Source organism: Patiria miniata, unplaced genomic scaffold (genome assembly GCF_015706575.1).
Source record: "Patiria miniata isolate m_02_andy unplaced genomic scaffold, ASM1570657v1 HiC_scaffold_25, whole genome shotgun sequence".
Lineage (NCBI taxonomy): Eukaryota > Metazoa > Echinodermata > Asteroidea > Valvatida > Asterinidae > Patiria > Patiria miniata.
Genome location: NW_024037064.1, coordinates 13,452,330 through 13,476,075, shown reverse-complemented (window position 1 = coordinate 13,476,075; position 23,746 = coordinate 13,452,330). Strand labels below are relative to the sequence as shown.

Genomic DNA, 23,746 nt, shown 5'->3' with positions numbered 1-23,746 from the left:
CGTCATTTACATGCATACATGTACATGTATTTAGATTTGTTTCGTAGCACTTTGAAATTGAGCACAAACTTTTATTGCAATACATTTATGTACATGCTATTTTTACATAGGCGGGTTAACTTTATTACATATTGTAATTGTATCTGAGTGACTAACATGGCCACTTAACACATGGCTCTCATGTACATGTATTTATATTAGCAGTATTAATTCACTTACATGGTCAGTCTCAATGGGTATTAAGGAGGGGTTCACAATGCTGTATGAAACATCTTTGGCCCGTGATGGTCGTGCTCCATCCTCCAGGAATAGCTGGTGATGCTCTCTGATGTTTTGGAGGTTACGAGGCAAGTATGGGCCTCGCTCTGCGATGGGCAGTTGCATTGTCTTCTTGCTTGCCAAACAGTAAACACTGCAGTAACGGGCTGAAAGCAGAAACAAAATTGTTGTTGGCATTCAATTCTTTTTTAAGCTAAAACTTGTTTTTCAGTTTGTGTTTTCAAAGGAGTGAATAAGGCAAAAACTAAGTACAGTATGACTTCACACAGGGTCTGGTCTAGCCATTAATAACTTTATCCTCAGCTTTAAATAAAAATTTCCCCCCCTCCACTTTTAGGTTGTGCATGAGATGGGTCACCAACAACCTTCTATCAAAACATAAAGGCCGTTCTTGCTGAACAAGAAGAAAGGAAGAACAAATCAGGTGAGTTAAAAGCCTTACCATTACACCCACATATTCCATACACCTTGTTCAGTAGTTCGTAATCCCCAAAGAGGAACACACGTAGGGACCTTCCACTGAAATAAAACATGTGAATTTTAATCAATTTTGTCATCAATACCATGGTGTTTGAGTTGCTTTAATAACATAATCATTCCTGCTTGTGTTGTCTTTCAATCTAAACAAAAACAAACAGGAAATGAAAAAAAAGTGTACAGGGATTAGACACCTGAAAAGACTTACCGCCACTTCAATGTGGACAGCACTGAAAGCTGCTCAAATATTGGGAGAAGTGCTCTCCTTATGTTGGCCATCGAGTCGGTGGCTTCAACACAGGAAAACACAACGGTGTTTTTTATGGAGTTGGGATGGGCTACATTCACAATTTGGAAATCCATTTTAAACGAGTTTCCTCCCTTGTCTCCGCCGACCTTAATCCATATTTCGTTGGCTGGGATGACCCCATTGTGCCATGTCAGGGTACCTTGCCTGGAGTGGGAGAAAAGAAAAAAATGTGGACGCAAGACGTGGGTTTATTTAAAGTGCAACTGTCTCTACAATATACCATTTACAACATGAAATTCTAAAAGTTATATGAAGATACATTATCTTACTGGTCATGGCGGTCCAGGTAGTCCAGAATCATTGCTCCGATGTCCTTGACATACACAAATGGTGTTTCCTTGAGCTTCATGCCATTGATCCCATCGGCTGCATTTGTGTTGAAAAAGAGCTTGATCGTTTCGCCAGCTAGATTATCCTTGAGTAGCATTTTCTGAGTCTTGCACATGGCCCGCTCTGAAGGAATGTTTGCTCCACTCATGTACCTGTTGTAAATTAGTAAAGTGTTTGTATGTTCAAATAATTATTATTCAAATGTTTTATTTTTTTCCCCCAAAGATTTCCTGCAGTTATACCTTCTGAGTTTCCGTAGCTGATTCCACGCAAGGCTGCAGTCACGCATCATTGCCATAGATTTCTCCGTCGTCATTCCAGAAGATGCCAGACACTTTGAGGATTTGTCATCACTACGTTGGGACATCACGACTCGTTGGATATAGGTTGGCTGAGAAAATTAATCAAACCAAGGATGAATCTGGATGTGCATGTACTCAGTCCAAACACATACAATGTACAAGGCCAGGTCAAGCAAAACAAAACTTTTGAATCATCAGTCAAGCAAAACTGAATCTAAAAAAATAGTGACTCTAGGGCAAAATGTTTGGCCCAAATGCACTCTGGAATGTGTGATCTTTTTCACAAAATGATTGGTTCAACTCTCGTGATACTGGCTGGAGAAACTTCTGAGAAAAGAAATCATGTCAACCTTGTATTTGAAACCAACCCCCCCCCCCCCCCCTCCAAAAAAAAAAAAAAATTTGAATCTTCCACCTACATGTATGTACATGTATCCCATTTTAATTCAGTGTTTCATGTAAATGTTGTCGGGCTTGGTTCACAAGAAATTTTGTTCCAAAAAAATTAAAATGAGTTTAGTGAGCCAGATGATAAAGATTCTTTGTGAAATTTGTACTGAAAAAAAACCCCGAAAAATACCTTTATTTTGTGGTTAATGTATAAAGTATTTTATGAAGAAAGAACATTTAAGTCTAACTTACCCGTCCACCTGTTTTGATTGTGACCAGAGATTTATCTTGTTTTAGTTTGTGGCACATCCATTTATCGGTAGCTTCTTCGACTTCAGATGGTATTTGTGTGCCAACTTTGTGATTAGAAGCCAGCTCTTTATTTCCTTGCTGCATTTGTAATCTGAGCAGCTTTATCATCTTGGGGAAGTAGGGAAGACTTGGGTGCTTCCACTATGGTTACTTTGTGGTCTGGGGTACTGTTCAGTGAACAGTCATGATCTACAAGTTGGGACAGTTTGCCAATTTGTGTGCAGTTATTGCAAATCACTGTCAGGTTGTCAAGCTGTACATTTAAGATACGGGGAATTTTTGTAACCTCTTGAAGTGCAAAGTCTGTTTACATGTAGGACAGTTAATTTGATGACACGATGCAAACTGGAAGCATTTACTGAGGCAGGTTGAACAAAACACATGTTCACATGGTGTCTGCACCGCTGGTCGGCTGATTATGCATTGGCATATTACACAGATAAACAAAAATTCCTCTCCTCGATGGCAAAGAATGTCAATGCTTGGAGGCACTATACATGACAATGTTTGTGAAGGCAACTCAGTAAAGATGTTGTCCTTTCCTTGAAAGCAAAGCGCTGAGTCTGTACTCTTCACTTGTCTGCTGGAGTCACATTTAGGTTTATAGGAGCCTCCGCCTCTGCCTTGTTGTGGTACTAATTTACAAACAAAGCACTTGCCTGTCCGGGAATGTTTTGGCCATTCGCTTTGCACAGTTTGTCGTCTTTTTATGTTACTCACACTGTAGGTCCTTTCTCCAGAAATGTAGTGCCTAATTTTCCTTGCGCATTTCTCGCACAGTTTTTGTGGATGCTGATCAGGTGTGTCCTCCCAAGTACTTACTCCAAACACATTGAAAATTTCCTTGTTTACATTCGCACAAAATACTGGCTTCCTAGTTGAAACTGTAGATCCTGGATGTAATCTATTTGTGCAAATTCTACATATTTTTTCTAACGATGCCTCGTGAAATTTAAAACTCATGCTGATGTAAATAAAATACCATTTTGAAAGACACGGACTCTACGGTCTTCAGTGTTTTTATTGTGTTGCGTGAGTGAAAGTTGTATTTTTGTATAGCGCGCCAGCAGCGCCACACATACTGGTTCCCCGCGCAATGCACATTAAGCAAATACATAAGCAGTGAACCCACGAAGTTGACGATGAAGTGAAGAATGAAAATAACCGCGCATTTGACGATGTTTATCGTCTGATTTTTAAAGAATAGATTGCGGCCCAGAAATAGAACAATAAATATCGACGGTAGTTTAATAACACTTTGCAAACAGTAAATGCCAAAAAAAAAATGAAAACATTTGCAATAACCAAACTGTAATATTTTGGATTGAAAGAAATACCTTAAGCACTTGCGGGTTATTCACGAAGCCCCCTTAAATCTGCGTGTGCCCGTTAACCACCCGTAAATTTGCGGGAACTCCAGACGTCCCGCAAGCACACCACAATTTGCGTGGATCATCTCGATTGTCACAATGGCGGCACTCTTGGCATGTATTTTGGATTTACGAACTGAATCGACGTGCCGGTTCATCTTCCATGACCGGTTGAACCAACTATAGGATGAGTTAAAAAGAAAGTGACCGAATTTGGAAAATGTGTTCAAAATATTTGGCGCGTTCCATTTTCATGGGCGTTAATCGGTGGGGGACAAGTCCTCCCCCACTTTTTTTTTTAAGTGGCGGATAACATATCTTTGCCCCCCCCCCCCCACTTTTTCTATCCCCGAATAAAAATTGTAGCCTACATAATGATTCTATAGTAGCTGATTCAATGACTCCAAACTCAAAAAATGATATTTAAAAGATTATCTTTTGCTCACAAAAGTGGTTTGAGTGCTCAGAAATTGCCTCAGATCGCACCACAGAGCAAGCATCTAGAATCCAAAAAAATTCGGGGCCCGCTCCATGCCGTAATAGGTATGTCCTCCACTTTTGGGAAGCGACTGCCACTCTTGTTTTTTTTATGGGACGAAGTACATCTTATGGGATTTTAAGTGTGAACATTTCACTTAAATTGCACAGTCTAATCCTTAGTTATTTCTATTTCAATAAAACGATCACAAACTTGTTTACCACTCATCACGTGATGCAAACTGAACACCCATTGAGTATAATGAAACGTAGACTTTCCCACCTCCACTGAATGAACGAGAGGATGGGAAAGGATACAAAAATCACCATCAATAAAAAAAAAAATAGAGCTAACTTGTTTCTTATATATTGAAAGCACACATTCTGACAGTGGTTTCTGTCTTGAGTTCAATTATTAAAGGGAACCTGCAAAAAGATTTGTATGACTTAAATAGATTTAAAACAACTTTCTTGCCATGTTACTATGACTTTCAACCTTCTTTTGTAGTAGTAAAAGGGGGAAATTTCAACATTTCAATTTTTTATGCTATTGAAAATTTCCATATTCATGAGCCACAGCGTGATGTCATTCAAAGCAGAACAAAAGTGTCTCTACAGCTTTGTGCACAAATATCTATCAAACTTTTCTTTATTTTCTTGCAGTAAGTTCCACTTTTTACTTGCTTATCATGTTAAACAGCTTGTTTGGACACTAGCAGTTGCCACTATTTTTTTCGAAGCTTTTTTTGTGGGTAACTTTGAAGGAATTATGTTTGTACTGTTCATATGCACTTTAAATAAGGAGTTTCTTGTGCGACAAAAGCAAAATGGCGCCCATTACATGCGATTGTAATGATGAAAGGATTTGCTAACAATTGAAAAACTACCACTTTCTTGTCACTTCCAACGAAAACAAGTATTTCGATCTTGTATGTATTGTTGTGACACATAATAATGTGCTAGAGAACAAGATGAGCTGAATTTCCACTGCATGTTTCCTTTTAAGTCTTGTTGGCATTTTAAAGTTTGTCTGTAATATGATTCTCACTAAACTCAATAGCTTCCAATGACATTCAAGGACAGCTATAAAAATGGGCTACGTTTGTAACACATGCATAACTTCTGAAAGCATTGGTAAATTTAAGTGAATCTTTTTTTTTTCTTTAAATGAGTGGAAGAACATGCTCTTAAAGACATGCTTAATTGGTGTTGATTGTTTGCTAAGAAAGCAAAGACAAGTTAATCTTTAATCGACTCTGCCTGTGATTTTTACAACGAGCAAGAACTCTGAAATGGGATAAAATGTCTTGGCATGTTTTTTTTTTTTTATGTTCAACCAATTAGTTGCGAGTGCCCGCAACATGCGGGTCCACTAAGGGAACTCTAAGGGTGCTTCGTGAATATCACTTAACGCAAGTCTTACGTGCCCCTAACATCCACTTACGGGTCCCCGCAACGCAAACATTTACGGGTGCTTTGTGAATAAGCACCATAGCTGCCAACATTTCAAAATCCCAATTAGTAATCAACCCGCGCGGTCACCTCTCGTTTTATCAAAAGCTTTTACAACATCGAGTACAGGTACATGGTTTACATGTACACATACATGTGCATACCCTTCTTGTTGTGGATAATAATGTACTGTAGGCCAAAAGATAATTTAAAAAAAAAACAAATTAAAAAAGTTGAAGTCAAATAAATTATTACATGAATAACATGTGCGCATATTTTTTTGGAGTTCGTATCATGTTTTTACACACAATGATCTATGGCCACCGTATGCAATAGAAATATGCCGCCAACATACCTTGCAAACGCATGCTGATTTATCTTTTCTGTCTGTTGTGACAAACTCAAACTCTATTACCAAGTATTCCAACCATACTCTTATTAAATTCCATGATTAAAATCTCGCACTAATGGGTCTCATCCCGGTAATAAGCGACTAAATGTGCTCACCATCGTCACTGAAAAGAAAATCACATACAGTACACACAACCACACATCCACGAGATGCACACAAATGACACACCATTGAAAAATAGTTTTAGTCTGGTCCTCAAGTACTCAACTGCGCACACTGCATTGATGTCTATCAGGTGCTTGACTGCATTCTTATTAGACTTGTCACCAGTCCATCCATTATCGCGACATTTCGCCAGAAGTTTTCGGTCAAAAACGATACTTTACTTTTTTCTTTTTTTTCGTTAGGTAGAAAATGGGAAATTCGTAATGTTTTAGTGGCAAATCGTATTTTCGTAAATTAACAAACAATTCGTAATAATTACGAAAAAAATCGTACTAGTTGGCAGCTATGAAGCACCCTGGTCCTCATGCAAGTCCTCATCGGGTTTCTGTTTCAGTTCAGAAATATTTTCTGGAAATTTAGGGAGCTAGAGTAAAACAAAAATCAGTAACGATTCAGTAATATTATATGTAATCAACAGCATTAAAGTTCACGTATAAACGTCAAAGACCTGTAAGAATTTAGGTTTGAAGAAGTAAAACAAGTACCTTTCGTCTGAAGAGTCACTTGCTGCCACGAGTCTACGTAGTCCTTGTGGACACATTCTTTCTTTGTTGTACAGCCAGAACAGTAGCATGACAGCTTTCGAGTGACGATGATCCCTGCCGACACAGTTCTGATGCTGTGTAGTTTCAAAGTACCATTGACTGTCTTCACTTGCCGTGAGGGTCTGTTTCTGTTTAAATCCCCCTTGTCAACATAAACGAAGCTACGCCTGAAGTGACGACACTGATCTGAGGTGTCTGAAGAACCCTTAGAAAGATGACCATGACAGTAATCATAAAAGCTTCGGGCATCGGTTATGACTACTTCCTCTGAAGTTACAGCCAGTTACAACAAAATTACCCAGGGTAAGTATTTCTTGCGTGTTTTGATGCGCCCGTGTTTATGTCCGTATCATGTTACGAGGAGTAATGACGCACTAGTTGTAGTGTCTGTCTTTTGTGTCATTATCTTGTTTCGTTTTCTTTTGGTTTCGCCTTCCTTCAAACACTGAAGTGTGACGATACTTGAAGTAAAGGCCATTATTTCCTGTCACTGGAAACAAATTTGACCTGCCTCTGTGTTCTTGAAACGCTGTTATAAATCTTTTTCACGTGACCCTCGTAACATCATTACCCACGTAATTCTGGTGACGGAATACCAAACATGAAACATCCGTCTGGAAGTTGGAAAGATTTTTCGGAACACCGAGTCTGAAACTCATCTCAGCGAGTGGAGAATGCCATGACTCGTCAACCGGGGATCTATCTAATTCTGAGTTCGCGCACGTGAGTGCGATTATCCACGTAACGTATTGACGGACAATTGGAGCTGAGATTTCGTCGGCCGTTTTGAGAAACTTCTCCACAGAAACATTCGCTGTTATGATATGTGCCTCACACAAGATAATAAAGCTATAAAACAGTCATTACCAAGTGGGGAAACAAGGCTTCAATTTTCAGACCTGGCAAGGGATTACCCACGTAACAATTTGACGGACACAGTTACGTGGATAATGGCTCACCTGACAGTTCGCGTGTATTTACAAGCGAGCTCGCAGCGGTTGCATCTTATATTAATTATGTGGGGGGAAACTCCAACTCTTCGTACACCGTCAATTTAATTTAAAGGCCCATGCTCGTGGGTTCCTTTTGGTCCCACTTTTTAAATAGCGCCATCAAGCAACTCTAGTGAAATTTAAGTGGAAAACATGCTGCTGTGGTAGTCCCAGGAGCCCTAGCCACAAGTTAATGACTGCCTGGGGCATTGGGTCTGGTCAGCCATGATGATGGTTTTACGACCTTCTATTCAATCCCCTGGGTAAAACAAGCAAGAGCACAGCCACTTGGTGCATGTACACGTACAGTACATGTACATGTACATATGTATATGTACATGGTTGAACTGTTGTATTTGTATGGCCTACCACGGTACTACCGGTATGCCAACAACTTCGAAGACAAAACTACAATTGGTTTAGAGGGACTGAAATATATTAGACATAATTGTTGGAGTACAAGAATAAAAATCTGTTTCTTCTCATGAATAGATACATGTATTTGTGTGTCTGTGAATGTGTATTTCCATGTTTACATATTCTCCTGTCATTTGCGCATGGTTTTTTGTGACTGTTGTAGAAAGGAAGTTCAAAAGTTGGATTGCGTGCAAATTTCAACCCCCCCCCCCCAATTAAAAGAGAAAGACTGTGGTAATAGGCCTCCACAAATGATGCAAGTACACAAAAACTTTCAGTGACTGCATAATTATTGCATGCTTTGTCATAGACTGTACATGTACTTCCTCACAGTAGAATACTCTCACCCCCACAACAGATGTTCCACGTCAAAGTCTCACTCTTTTCTGGTCGGAAACCCCCGACATACCAACATTGTGATTTCACCCTTGTGCAGGGACAAATAATTTCAAGGGTACTCTCCCAGACTGACCATGACGTCAGTCTACGTTTACTTAGAAATGATGTCATTATACTGCTATGTTTTTCTAATTAAAAGTATTTTTCAATGCCTTCCATGAAAACATAGTATACAATGTATGAACTCGCACCGGTGTGCATTCATTTCTCTGTTCAACTGTTCATCGGCCACAACTGTACCAGAGCACCAATATATGCATGGTCAATGACACAAGTTTATTCATTGATGACCATGGAAAACATTTCTGATGATTGTATGGATATTGATGAAGAGTTGCTTGGTAACCCGTACCTCGGTGAGCCCACTACATGCTCATGTAAAAATACTTGTCAGCGAGGGCGGCTGGGGACACGAGGGGCTTGCCCTTGCAAGTGTGCCGAGCAACACTGCACCGATGCATGTACCTGTGGCACCAAGAAGCGGCCATGCTGCAACAGAAATCTTGTAAGTTTGGCGGGGACATTGTGTTTGTTATTATTAATTTCAGAAACCCTTCCTAATAGTATTTTTGAATTGATACAATCATTTAATTCTTCTTAACCTGTCTATTAGTGCCGTTATTTTCCGAAGGCCTGGGCCCAAGATGAAGGAACAAGCAATATTTTCAATTTCGTGTTTGCCTTTATACTTGCATGTACTTTGTTAATTATTATAAACCACTTTTGTGACGAAAACGTGACAAACAAAGCGGGAAATAAGAACATGTATTGGAGCCACATAGTGTAGCCTCATTCAAAGCTGTTTTTTTTTTAATTTATGCACCAGGATTCAGAGTCCGACACCGACAGTGATGTGGAAGACGAAAACTTAAAACGTAGTCGAGATGGTCAGCCCAACACAGCTCCTACACATTCTGTGGATGATGAAATCAAGGTGACTATTTCAATATTGTACTTATGGATTTGTTTTTATATTGCTGTCGTAATAATTTCCTTGCTATTAATTTCTATAAATTCATCAGATTTACTGAAGACAGTTCCAGTGTATTTTTTTTTGGCAGGCTAGTGTCCGGTCTGTTTACTCTAGGCCTACATATACATGTGCTTATTCTTGAAAACCGGTCCTCAAAGTGGGTATCCTCAATTTGTTTCTTTCTTTTTGGAAAAAAAGTGAGTTGCACACATGAGATCCGTTTGGAATTGTACATTTACGTCATATTTCCCCTTTAAAATTATCAAATGTTCCATCCACTTCTGGATATTGAATAGCAAGGGCCATGGATGTTATGGCATCAAAATTGTACTTTTTACAATAAATTAAATAGGCCTCGACAGAAGAAAGATGTTTGGATCTTTAATAATACATGTATTTCATGTTTCTACTGTGATTCTAGACATATCTTACTCGGCTCTCGAGGCCTGACCTGGAACAAGTCACTGCAGAACTGTTCCGTAGGCAGCCAGCGGCGTATGCCGATTTCATTTTACAATCGCATCATCCACCAGGAGCTCAACCCTCTGCAAGCTCAGGATCAGCAAGCCGCACACCACCACGGCAAAAACCAGCCACCTCACCACCAGTTCACCCCCATACGCCCATCCCTCCATCACCATCCTTAGGACCAGGAAGCCCACCTCCACCCAGTCCGCCACCGCCCAGCCCGCCACCGCCCAGCCCACCACCGCCCAGCCCACCACCGCCCAGCCCTCGAAATAACCAGCCAAGGTGGTGCAAGTGTGGCAGCTGCTGGGAAATGGCCACACCCAATGAAAATAAATGTTGCACCCGAAGGGCAAACCAGTGTATAACACACACAAGGCTTTTTTAACAATCTTGTGTTGGATGGCCACGTTTTAGATATAGCCCTACTATACCGGGCCGATGTGATGGCTGCAAACGAGCAAAGGAACAATGACAACTTCCGTCATGCTGCCTACAGGCAATATATATTATGGCAGCATGGTCGTCTAGGTGCAGGGAACAGAAGGGTTATTCCTTCTTGTGTTGTAAGGGCGATACGGGACAGGTACCCATCACCTAACGGGCACTATACCGGTTTCAGACCAGGTCGCTTGTGATTCAAGACAAGTTTTTTTATGATACTATCCTTTAGTATGCTAAGAGCAAATTTTGATTAACTTTGCTTGACCAACAGTTTAAATATTGTAAAAAGCTTTTTTTCGCCATTCAATGCAAGATTGTTCATTCATTCGTTCATATCTTTTATTTGTCACAATTTGAGACAAATAAAAAAATGAATGAATGAATGAATGAATAATCTTCAGATATTATTGTACTTTTTTAATTAATATCAGTTTTTATAGTACTTTTAACTGAAACTTCTTTTGATGTTATGCCTGTATTCACAATGTTCTCATCAGCCACATTACGGGCTGCTCACTTTTTTGGGGTCTTGTTTTATAAATGAAGAATTAAATAATAATAATAAAAGGGCTCACTATCAACAGCAAATTATGTACAAAATGTATATACGGTATTTTCATATGTAGAGGTAAAAACCCCATTTCGACTACTTCCATTTCAAATAATCAATGACACATGGGTAATTCTTTCCTGTTTCTAATGTATTACAAATACAGTTTTGAATATCACACAATGACTTAGGAAGGTGTAAATTGGAATTCAGTCTTTCTAATAGAATGTCTTCCGGAATCTGTCCATATTGATTATAAGGGTTTGTTTTTATTTGTTCATTTACACATAGGCCTACCGGTAGTTGTAGCATTTGTTTTAAATGAAATACATGTAGCTGTCGACACATCTTGACAAAAGTAGTTGTAGGCCTACTTTAATAAAGATATATTTAAACTATAATATTAACAAAGTTTAGAAATAATATAGGTAGTCTATGGTAACTAGGGATCGACAATTATGTACAGGTCTTTATATACGCAATTGTTTCTAAACATGTATTTTATTCTCAATGAAATGAAAGACCGTGTCCTTCTATGACAAATATACAGGGCAAACTTTGGGCTGTTCCATGATGAATTTGTTAGCTTCATTCGATAGGAGGCTATTTATTATACAGTAGTCAGTCGTCACACTGAGGCAAGAGGCACCACGTTCCAGTTTGACACATTTATCTAGGAACTATCAGTGAAACACTAAAAATGAAGAATAAAGTCTAACTAGACTACAGAAGTGTCACTAGTACTGTACATGAAAACACTTATGTATTGGCACCTTTCTTCACTAATTACACTTATAACAAATAATATATGGCGCTATACGAAGTACAGAGTGTCTAACGATAACAAAGAGGGGAACATGTGAACATGTACACAATACAAAAACCAAACCAACGATTACGAACTCACGAAGCAAACAAGCATATTGGGAAGGTTCTGTGAATAGAACTTGAAAATTAACAATTCTACGAATAGAGCTGACATGATTAGACACATGCACTGAACAATCCAGGATGATGCCAACATTTTAAAAAGATGTGAAGTGTGAACATGGAGATCTTCTAATCTTAACTCATTGTTGGTGAGAGAGGCAAGTATGCGATTATTGGCAAATACAAAGAACTCTGTCTTATTCTGGTTGAGTTGCAGCATGTTTTGTGACATCCATTCATTGATTGTATGTATGCAGGATGATAGACTGGAAAGTACCTGTTGACGATAACTATCACTCTTATGATCAAATTCACCATAGAGTTGGATATCATCGGCATACTGATGGAACATGATGTTATGTTTACGAATGATATTTCCATATATAGGAGAAGGTACTAGGAGTGCAAGTATTTCAAATAGAGATCGGCCCCTGATATATCACCAACGAATGTGTGGTCGGCCCAAGTTTCTGAATGAAAATGTAACATTTCAGTCACGAAATTGTATGAATTATTGGTGGAATAAAATAGTTACTTATACCTTTAACATGTTTGTATTTATGCCTCTTTTTACAATACTGTTAACAAATTTTAAGGTACATGAAACTGTTGATCTTCTGCGTACTTCTGCGGCCCATTAATTTCAGATCCTTCACATTTGAAACATGCATGTTTTTGTGTTCAAGAGAGAGAGAGAGGACTGTAAGGAATGGTTATGAATGGAAACAACCAAATACTGTAATTTCCCTCTAGTTTTTCTGCATACGCTCCATGCGCTCTTCGACCAACTTCTCTATGGATGGTGCGCGGTTAGCTGCGATTGTTTTGGCAATTCTGCGTGGGTCATCTGCCGACATACTGACGTGCTGTGAGAGATGTCCAAAGGTTGTGATTCTCTTCATGAAGATGTTTTCCATCAAGTCAGGGATGTATGCATAGGCTTTAGGTGCAAGTTTTGGCTGTGCAGTCCACTTCTTTGACCGCTTGGAGTACTTCCTCTCGTACCTATAATAATAAGTGCAATGTAGTATGGCAATTTTTAAATTCCATGTTTAACGGTGAATTTTGTAAGAGCGATTTCAAGCACTGCCTATTTTCCATCATAATATAGGAAGGCTTACGTGGGTTTCCCATTAGGTCCAACTTGTTGAGGGCGGTCACGGTGGTTGTTGCAATCAATTGCTGCCAGGATGTTGCGGGTCTTGTAGCCAATGATGCTGTAATGGCAGAAGAAAACAGAAAGTTACTAATATTGCTGACCAGGTGTAACTTTTTTCCTTTCAATTAAAAGAAGTTTTCAGAAGTTTTGACAGCACCATTGAAATTACTTTCAATGATATAACATAAAAACATAACATGGAAACAACGTTAATTGGATAAAACATTATGTGCATCAATGCGTAATTTATCGGTACAAATTAGGCAATCCATCCTTTAACACCAAAAATCATTTGGTATTCCAAAACGTAATATATTTACACTACATACAAGACCAACACTGCTTTGAAACAACAGCTTACCCATAGGCGTGGCGCTTGGGTGCATACTGTGACGGAATAGGAATTAAGTCACCAACTGTATGTTTTAAATACACTAGCACACTGTGAGTCACCCACACTTTGCATATAAGGAATCCTTGTTTCTGATTGGTCAATTGAGTTTATGCACTGTCGTATGGCAAAGAGAAGTTGTACACAGCTTATGGGGCTCAAAGGCTATAAAAGGAGTTGCAGGGCTAGGATTTAGTCAGTTGATTGCTTGATTCTCTGATTAGACTAATTGCTCAGGCTCTTGATTATGCGGAATGACATGACGGATGATGATGATTAAAGGCATGACCATCGTACCTCATTACTGTTTCTGTTCACCAATTACTAGTCTGTCTTAGGGTATAGGGTCTACTTAGGACTAAGTCTAGGGCAAAGTCCCAAGGTAGATAAGTTGCTCCACCCACATTCCGACTCCGCCTATTCCGCCCGATTCCTACTCCACCCGCATTCCGACTCCGCCGACATTCCGACTCCACTCACATTCCGACTCCGCTGACATTCCGACTCCGCTGACATTCCGACTCCGCCGACATTCCGACTCCACCCACTTCCGACTCCACATTCCGATTCCCAGTTCCCACTTCCATTCCCCTGCTCCATTGCCCTGACTACCAGTCTACTGGCTGATCCAACCAACCCAGAAGGGGGGATAGCCTGGTGCTGTGGCCCACCACTGCAGGGATAGGACACCATCGGGACGGCACGCTACCAACCAAACCAGCCTGACGCAGGAGAGCTGGCACGACACGTCACATTGGTGGCAGCGGTGGGATCCACCAGGAGAGAAACTTCAGTGGAATTCAGCAGCTGAAGGAAGAAGACAACGGAATGGAACAAAGAGAGCAAGCAGTGCTTACACCAGGGAAACACCGAGTGGAAGAAGTCGACTCGGGAGTGGAGTTCCGGTATCAAGGCAGTGACTTATTTCCAGCGGCTGTGGGAAGTGCGGCGACGAGCGGAGCAAGCAGCATCCTTCAACCGGCCCAGGAAGCATCGCAGCTCCAGTTCTCTCCAATGACATCCACCGTGAATCCAGGGCTGTTTCTAGGGAGATCGACACCATGGACAACGGTTGGAGAAGAGTGGGCAAGGCAACCGATGGCGAGCATCAACCCTGCACATCTTGAGGGGTCTCAACAGAGAACTCCACAACGTGGATGGATGGGCGAGCTGGGGGAACCAGCCGGAGGATCGCCGATGTTGAACCCACTGAGCACTTCTACTCCCGTGAGCAACTTACAGATATCAGGAGCCAGAGTCGAGCAAGCACCAAGGCTACCAGTGACGATCGGGAAGATCGAAAACTGGTGCCCGGGCGGAGCGGGAGCAAGGGAATATTCCACCAGAAGTGTGAATATTGGAACTTCCGCACCACCAGGAATCACTACCGTCAGTGGAGCATGGCAAGCACCACCAGGGTTCAGCCCTTACGTGCCACTAGTCTTCAGCACTATGACGGCAGGAATGCGGACATCCCCAGGGTATGCAGCAGCAGCAAGGCAGTCCACAAGCGAAGCAAGCGTAAGCACCGCTTCTGCTCAAGGGAGACCGTTTGAGGTGCCCGGAGCGGGAGCCGGAAGCGAGTACATGCCGGTTTCAAGTGAACGGTCAAGCACGTGGAGTCCAGTTTTTGCTACCAAGATGGAGTCAAGTCAACCACAGCTACCACCGAAGGTTTCCTCACCGATGAAGGTGGAGGGACTGGAGCAAGGGTTGGCGGGAGTGACAATTGGGAGCAAGAAACCAGAGGGGCCCACGGAGGAACCAGAGAAAAAGACAGGTGCAGGGGATGAGAAGATCCACCGAGCACAACGGAAGCCGAGTTTTGTTCCAGACAGATTTTCAGGGGATATTCCCTGGAGGATTACAAGGCTCACCTTGAGTCTTGCGCAACGATCAACGCGTGGACCTCTGCAGAGAAAGCATTTTTCCTGGCAGCAAGCCTGAAGGGGCAGGCCCAGCAAGTGCTTGGAGACGGGGTCCAGGGCGAACCATTGAGCTACAACGACCTTACTACAAGGTTGGAAAGACGATTTGGTCCCGGGGAGCAGGCCGAGAGATTCCTGTCGGAACTGAGGAGTAGGACAAGGGGGGTCAACGAAGGTCTACAAGCACTCGGACACAGCATCCGACGGCTGACGGAATTGGCATACCCTGAGCTCCCCAGAGATTCGCGGGAAAGACTCGCCCGGGGGCATTTCATGGATGCCATCCCAGATGCAGAAGTGCGTGCGGGAATCTTCAGAGCACACCCCAAGTCCTTAGATGAAGCGATACGGGCGGCCCTGGAGACAGAATCATTCATCAACTCCGAGAGACAGAGGCAGGGGGGCCAAGGTGGTCGCCAATCTCCAAGGACGCATCGGTACGTCGAGACGGTCTCTCGAGAGGAGTTCAACCGGCATACACAGGGCATGTTAGAACAACTCAATGCATTGGAGGCGATGATAGCTGGCCTAGCAGAGGCAATGCACAGCAAGACCGCAGCTCCAAGGAGTAACGAAAGAGGAGTAAATGATGCTGGGAATCAGAGAGATGGAGGGGGAAGAAAACAATGGGACAGCGAAACCTGTCACAACTGCGGAGGTTTGGGGCATTTCAAAAGAAATTGTCCAATTCCTAGTAAGAGCAGAGGATGGGCTACTGGAAACCCAAGGGGACTAACACAGCTAGTCGTGGGGAGGCCGTCACTACCAGAGCAGAGCCAAGTAACCGACACAGAGTCGACAAGGGCTACTCTCAAGGAGTCCAGTGGAGAAAATGAAAGAGGGGCCTGGACATTGACAAGAACTCCAAGGTGGACACTGCAGGAATTGAGGGACGCACAGCTGGCAGATTCTTCAATTGGGCCGATGATGCGGGCGATGGAGAATGGTGAGGAGCCAGTATGGGAAGCCATGTCGGAGGAATCAGCAGCTATGAAGACATACTGGGCTCAGAGGCAGCTACAGATCCGGAATGGTGTGTTGTCACGTCAATGGAAGTTGGCGAATGGAAAACGCGGCAGATGGCAGATGGTCCTACCACCCACAATTCAAGAGAAAGTTCTCAAGGGACTACACAACAGTAAAGTGTCACGTCACCCCGGCGTCTACAAATCACTGCAGATAGTGCGCCGACGCTACTACTGGTCGGGCATGATGAAGGATGTACGGACAACAGCAACGAGGTGTGAGAGCTGTGGCCATGCGAAGTCTCACGGAAGAAAGGCTCATGGACTACTCAAGCAACATGTGGCAAAAGCGCCAAGCATGGTGAGAGAGAACATCATGGTGAGGCCACGTGTGTGGAAAGTGAGGTGCTCCAACAGCATTCCAGTGGCATTCCAAGGGAAGGTTCAACAACATTCCACTGGGGGAAAGTCAGCAAGATTCCAGCCACATTCCGCCAAGACTTCGGCATCCCTCCACCGATATTCCGATCATGTTCCACCGAGACATTCCACAGGAATTCAAACAGTATTCCACCAGGGCATTCCACCGAGATTCCAGGTACGAGGGGAGATGCCAGAAGACAAGCTCAGGGTGGGAGCCGACAAGGGAAAAGACAGGCAACGAGACCCCCGAGGCCCGTCCCGGCAAGAGGAGCGCCGCTGCCCGGAGCCAGGGTGTGGCACGACCACGACCAAAAGATCTAACCTGGTCAGACACCTGAGAGAGTGCCACAGGGGGCAGGCCCAATTTCGCTGTGGTGGATGCGACGAACGGTTCTCTAGAAGGGACTCCCGGGATCGGCACGAGAAAAAAAAACCACCGGGGTGGGAGCACAAGCCCCAAGACCCAGAGCCAGAAGTCCAGACTGTCCACATTACGCCAGCTGCTCCTCCTCAGAGGCAAGCTGCTCCGACGTCAACCTCCGAAAGTGGAAGAAGTACTTCCACGAAAAGGGGGGAAGTTCCACAGAGTGCTACGCCAGGAGGACCAGTCCAGTGTCCAGGTAACCAGGGACAGCTACACACATCAGAGGGTGAAGAGGACATCAACAGGGAATATGGCAACACAATCTGTTGGAACGATGTAGCCTGCCATCAGGAAAGGATGACAAGAACTTCCACCTAAACTACTAAATCTCTATAAAAAATAACATTGAGGAATGTTTTCTGAAGAAATTAAAGTTTATACGATTTTGTTCTGATCTGAGATATTTGTAAGTCAGGTTTTAAAGCTAAGTTTTGAACCACCAAGTTGTTGTTTTTCAAAGTAATGTTTCCGAGAAGTATTGGAATGTGCTTAAGATTTACCAAACTTAATTTTCATGTAAAATATTTTTGTCTTAGTTATTTCATCTGAGTTGTTTTATTAAAAGCTCTTGTAGTTTTCAGGGACTGAAAACTTTGGGAGGGGGGCTATGTGACGGAATAGGAATTAAGTCACCAACTGTATGTTTTAAATACACTAGCACACTGTGAGTCACCCACACTTTGCATATAAGGAATCCTTGTTTCTGATTGGTCAATTGAGTTTATGCACTGTCGTATGGCAAAGAGAAGTTGTACACAGCTTATGGGGCTCAAAGGCTATAAAAGGAGTTGCAGGGCTAGGATTTAGTCAGTTGATTGCTTGATTCTCTGATGATTAGACTAATTGCTCAGGCTCTTGATTATGCGGAATGACATGACGGATGATGATGATTAAAGGCATGACCATCGTACCTCATTACTGTTTCTGTTCACCAATTACTAGTCTGTCTTAGGGTATAGGGTCTACTTAGGACTAAGTCTAGGGCAAAGTCCCAAGGTAGATAAGTTGCTCCACCCACATTCCGACTCCGCCTATTCCGCCCGATTCCTACTCCACCCGCATTCCGACTCCGCCGACATTCCGACTCCACTCACATTCCGACTCCGCTGACATTCCGACTCCGCTGACATTCCGACTCCGCCGACATTCCGACTCCACCCACTTCCGACTCCACATTCCGATTCCCAGTTCCCACTTCCATTCCCCTGCTCCATTGCCCTGACTACCAGTCTACTGGCTGATCCAACCAACCCAGGAGAGGGGATAGCCTGGTGCTGTGGCCCACCACTGCAGGGATAGGACACCATCAGGACGGCACGCTACCAACCAAACCAGCCTGATGCAGGAGAGCTGGCACGACACGTCACAATACATAAGTAAGTGGTTGTGGAAGGACTCGACAAATCCGGTGTGTCTGGAAAACAACCGAAAGTAAATGGTTTGTTAATGGCTTGAAATTGAATATACATTGTGCTGATGAAATAGTGCCACAAAACAACTACACCCCTGTAAATGTCCGAAGAATATAACTTTTAACATCAACATTGTGCTCATATACATGTACGTTCATGAATAACAAATTATACCAATGTTCCAATGAAAGTGTACATACGGTACAGTTGGTTTTAAACATCAACATTTTTGACATTACATGTTTTGTATGGAAAATTGAGAGGTTTGCGGTAACACCATGTGAAACTCTCTCGAGTATGTGTGGTTCTGAAGAGAACAAGTTGCATTAACTCAACATCAGCTTTTAAAAAGTATGCTCTGATCGTCATTCTGCTGATGACGAACAGAGCAGACTTCGAAACGTCCAGTTAATCCGACAGGTTCTCTGTTCAGCATCACACATACTCACAAAAGAGATATTTCCACATGGTGTTACCACAAAACTCACTTATTGATCTTTCCACCATGCAAACCCTCAAGTCTCTTGTTTTGCATGCTTTGAAGAGAGTATGACATTTCAGTAAAAAGCACACAAGAGCTTTGATTCAATCCAAACAGTTTACATGTGTATGATATGTTCTCGGCAATGCCTCCCAGCATTTGTCTATGTGGTCTTTGCTTCAGTTTTTCTTTCTTTGGTTTTGTGGTGATTGTTGGTTTGGAGGGTTCCTCTAAAAGTGAAGAAGTTGAGAAATATTCTTGCAATTCTGGAATATATGTTCTTAGAAATTTGTTTACCTGAAGTTGCGGTAGTAATGTATGTTCTTCATGAGATAGACATCAAACACAAGCTTCCGGAGTGCTTGATGTTCAGGAGAGTCCTTCTCCAACCATGGTCTCTTTCGTTCCTCCCCACTCAGTTCGCCATGGTTGCAAGTACCACTTGTCAGGCCGTTCGTAACTATCCACTCATGTTCATTTACCACATGGTGTAGATATGAAATCCATATGGCCTGTATTGAAATAAATTAATAAAAATGCAATTAGATTTGTGAACATACATCCCAATGGTCTTCCCATTCTTACAACTAAAACAACATTCCTGTCCTGAAACTCACAAATGAATATTCACCAACTTTTGATTCAGTTGTATTTTATTTTTACATGGCCCGTAAGATATTTTTATAAGCAAGTACATGATACTTAGTTGTGTTTTTGAACTTCTGTGAGTTTTTTAAACTTTGAATTGATTTTGTAAGGAATAAAGTAAATACAGTAAAATACAGTAAAATAGCATAAGTTCACATGTATTGATTTTTCACCTTTAGCAGGTCTGTATCTCCATTGCACTTCTTTGCCGGATGGCATCTGCCCATGGTAGAATCTTACCGAGTCCTTTCTGACTTGAAAGCTGAAACATTAGATGAAATTAAATCAATTACTGAAGCCCATGTTCTGGTACGGCACGTTTAGTTCCATTTTGACTCCGTCAATTGATGTCCAAGGACAAAATCTCATTGAATAATTCACAAACCTTAATTACTGGTATGGGATCATTCAAAATATATTTTCATAATACAGTCTCTGCATACCACTGTCAATCATTGGAGTAATTTTTTAATAACAAAGAAAACATGTCAACTGTTTTCAATATGCGACAGCGTAATACCGATAAATTCGATAATTAATTGCTCAGAACTCTCATTTGCCACATAAACAGAAATTTGACTCATGCCCGTTCGATGGACACCCTCCACAACTTTTATCGCACAAGTTAAGTCCTCTTTAACGCAGGAGGAACATGACTGCACCAATACTGACTTGATCTCTGAACTGGTTTGAGACCCACCCAAGCAGCAATCAATAGGTTTAACGGTACATGGGGGTACGGTTGCAAGTTCCTGCACCCAGACCTCAAGAACTTCACTTTGTGCCTCTTCAGAACAAGGCTGTTGTGCTTCACCTAACTCTACAGATTTAAACCACTGCAAGGCTAGATCCCATTCCTGATTCTCACAAACACGTGCTGAAGCTCTAAGCTTAGCAGACAAAACACGCAATACATTACAACCAAGCAAGACAGGATATTTATCTTTACTGGCGGCCTCATTACTCAGAACTAAAAAACTGGCTACAAACTTCTGGCCGAAAATCTCAACAGGGGCCTCTAAATAGCCGTCGACAGGAACAGCTAAGCCGTTCACACCCACAAGCTTAACAAATGTGCCCACTTCATGTAATTTCCCTACTTTCTTTGCGAAATGGTTGTGATAAAATTCTGCAGACACTAATGATGTGACTGCCCCGGTATCTAACACACATTCTCCGGGAACCCCAGCTATTGGGACAGTTGCTGTAGGACTTCTTGCAATAAGCTTCTTCTTTTCCGAAGCAGAAATAACCCTATCTAAATTTCCAGCTACACTACTGATAACTTGCTCTGCGGGCTCCGAATGACCCTCCGACACAGCGCCCTCTATGGCGGAGGCATCACATTTCCCCCTTCCTTATTTTGGTCGGACTTGAGTTCTGTGCTAGGTTTATATTTCTCTTGTTCATGCAGATTTCTCCGCTTGTAGCAATTGTCTACAGTATGGCCCACCTTTTTGCAAAATGAGCACCGAGGTGGTGGTGGTCTATTGGGATTCCCCCTACCCTTCTCAATACCGGTAACTAAACGATCTAATCGTTCAGTCATGAGGGTCTGCTGTTGCAGAAGAAGGCCTTGTTGTTGAACAAGTTTGTCCACACTGGAAATGAGGACTTTCTGACTACTCACTAAATCTCCCAAAACTTTACTAACAGCCAAATCCCCACATAAAGCACGATCCACCCTACAGTCCATGTGTTCTACAGAGAACACCTGGTCAGCAGAGTCTTTATTAGCAGCGGAAATCCGTGTATCCTCATCACGGAAGAGTGAAAGAGCCATATTTCGTATTTCAAAAAATGTTTTCTTTGGATAGTCTACAACGAGTCTTCGCAGTTCTCTGCGCACAGCCTGGTCGGCTGCACCTCTTACAAATTGCTCTTTCAGGGCCCCCTGTTTCAGCTGACAAAGAGCAGCTTTTTCTTTATGGTCACCCGCCGCAGCTTCCATTCGATCATACAAGCGTATGATCTAAAATCGGTGAGGTTCTCACCATCTAACTGCTCCTTAGAGTAAAATGCATGATTTAGTAAACTAGACTGAACCGTTTCAGACGAGCCAAATCTACTATGTAGAAGTTCGCGAAGTTTAACGAGCTCGCATCTTTCAAGGGGAGGACAACAAAGTACCTCCTCACGAGCAGCACCCGTGAGGTGGTCCATTGCTGCAGCAACTTTCTGTTCGTCATTGAGACTGAGCTGTTTCGCATAAGTCTCAAGGTCATCAAGCCATTCTTTAAGAGACGGGTCTCCCGACTTCCGCGGGGGGCCACAAAACTTAGCTAGTTTAACTGTGGGCGCTCTCTGATAACGCAAATTGCTAAATGCATTGGCCAGAGTCTCGGCTAAGGCCTGGTTAGACTTAGAAATGGCCTCTGCCATTACTTCAGGCATAGACATGGTTGTAATCTAGATAGTGCCACACCCAGACATCAAACAAATACAAACTAGCTTAAGGCAATACAATATCGTACATGTACACACATGTACAAGGCTTGAACAAATTGTGTAAAGGCCTACACATCAAAATGGTCAGAAAGTGAAATTCTCCCTAAAATGTACCATGGAATATTGGCTCAAAGACACAGGCAACTACATGTACACTTGTAACTAAACAAGATCAGTCATATACAAATGTATAAACAATGCACAAACGCTATCATAAACAGTTATACACATGTGCAATAAACATGTACAAATACATACACAATTTGAGAAAACTGCCGATTTACAGTCTCCCACTGAAGGACATCAGTAGCTACGTCCTCCGCAGTCGCAGGACTTGAAAGGTTGAAACTTGCACCAGGGGATCTTTGAATTTGATGACCGATGATGAAGGATCACGACGAGATCAACAAGCAACACACTCCATCCCATCCTCGTCGCCATTTTTGAAGTGATTTGAATACTGCGGTGTCACAGCATGATCTAGGGAGTTCGATCCCAAACTAAATCAGGATAAGTGTGTTGGAGGCTGCCCCAGATGGAATCACACGGAATCACCAGTTCAGTTCAATTTCAGCGATTAATAGAGAATTTATTCAATCATCAGCAAATCAGTAGAATAACCATGAGTTAATCAGTTGCAGTTAATGAACATGATGAACAGATGTTGATCCCAAAACTTCCCCAGTATATGTGCTATGTGTGGATTCCGGTCACGATGCAAAGACAGATCACCAGGCAAAAGATCCCGTATAGTAAAGATCCCGTATAGTAAAGATCCCCAGGTGCAATAAAAGAAGGTCTCACAGTAGACCGCGCCTACATATTGCCTACGGAAAAATAAACAAGACAACACTGCGGTCAAAATACATGGTGAATGTGTACACAATGGCGGTCAATGGTCACACACACACGACGCGAGTTCATACGCTGTGCGCTGTGCATACAAGTACAACGTGGGTGTGTGTGGGAATATTGTAACGTGCGTAGCCAATCGGTTTCCCTAGCCCTGCCAGGTCTAATGACGTCAGCACCTGCGGTTGAATGCCACAGCTCCGGGATGCTTCTTGTTGAGCCCTTCTCTGCCTCAGTGGTAGTGTGGATTACTTGTGGTTTGATTTGGGGGCGGGGTGACCTAGTGGATTTGGTGGATCACTGTGGATTGGGTGGATCACTGTGGAAAGGGGGGTGGATTTGGGTGGATCACGGGTGGATTTAATGTGGATCACTGTGGACCACACCCTTTAACCAAGTATAATTAATTAGACAATCAACAATAAATTAGGCACAGGAGATTGGTTTGACTTCTTCGGCCCCACCTGATCAAGAAGTGAGTTTTATTTCATCAGCTCTGCCTTTTATAGGCCAACATCCCTATAATCTTGTACATGTGTGCTTTACTCAATACAAAAGGATTTGACCAATCAGATTTCAGTAGGTGACTAAAGACACACCCACTTAACAGTGCTATTTGGC

At 42.4% G+C, this 23,746-nt stretch overlaps 3 protein-coding genes across 3 annotated transcripts; 1 reads left to right on the top strand and 2 right to left on the bottom strand.

Moving 5' to 3' along the window:
- Nucleotides 1–650: 650 nt before the first annotated feature.
- On the bottom strand, nucleotides 651–1,611 carry LOC119733086. The gene is made up of 4 exons (XM_038206665.1): nucleotides 1,336–1,611; nucleotides 965–1,210; nucleotides 722–798; nucleotides 651–673 (listed from the first exon to the last, which is right to left on the bottom strand). Exons 1-4 carry the CDS (start codon nucleotides 1,542–1,544, stop codon nucleotides 651–653), a joined length of 555 nt encoding a protein of 184 aa, XP_038062593.1. The 5' UTR covers nucleotides 1,545–1,611.
- Nucleotides 1,612–8,921: 7,310 nt separating this feature from the next.
- On the top strand, nucleotides 8,922–10,346 carry LOC119733085 (salivary glue protein Sgs-3-like). Its single transcript, XM_038206664.1, has 3 exons — nucleotides 8,922–9,134; nucleotides 9,456–9,580; nucleotides 10,136–10,346. Exons 1-3 carry the CDS (start codon nucleotides 8,922–8,924, stop codon nucleotides 10,344–10,346), a joined length of 549 nt encoding a protein of 182 aa, XP_038062592.1.
- Nucleotides 10,347–12,566: 2,220 nt separating this feature from the next.
- Nucleotides 12,567–22,225, bottom strand: LOC119733083. The gene is made up of 8 exons (XM_038206663.1): nucleotides 21,956–22,225; nucleotides 19,475–19,689; nucleotides 18,536–18,698; nucleotides 15,422–15,616; nucleotides 14,258–14,351; nucleotides 13,515–13,656; nucleotides 13,116–13,211; nucleotides 12,567–12,999 (listed from the first exon to the last, which is right to left on the bottom strand). Exons 1-8 carry the CDS (start codon nucleotides 22,223–22,225, stop codon nucleotides 12,744–12,746), a joined length of 1,431 nt encoding a protein of 476 aa, XP_038062591.1. The 3' UTR covers nucleotides 12,567–12,743.
- Between the last annotated feature and the right edge of the window lie 1,521 nt (nucleotides 22,226–23,746).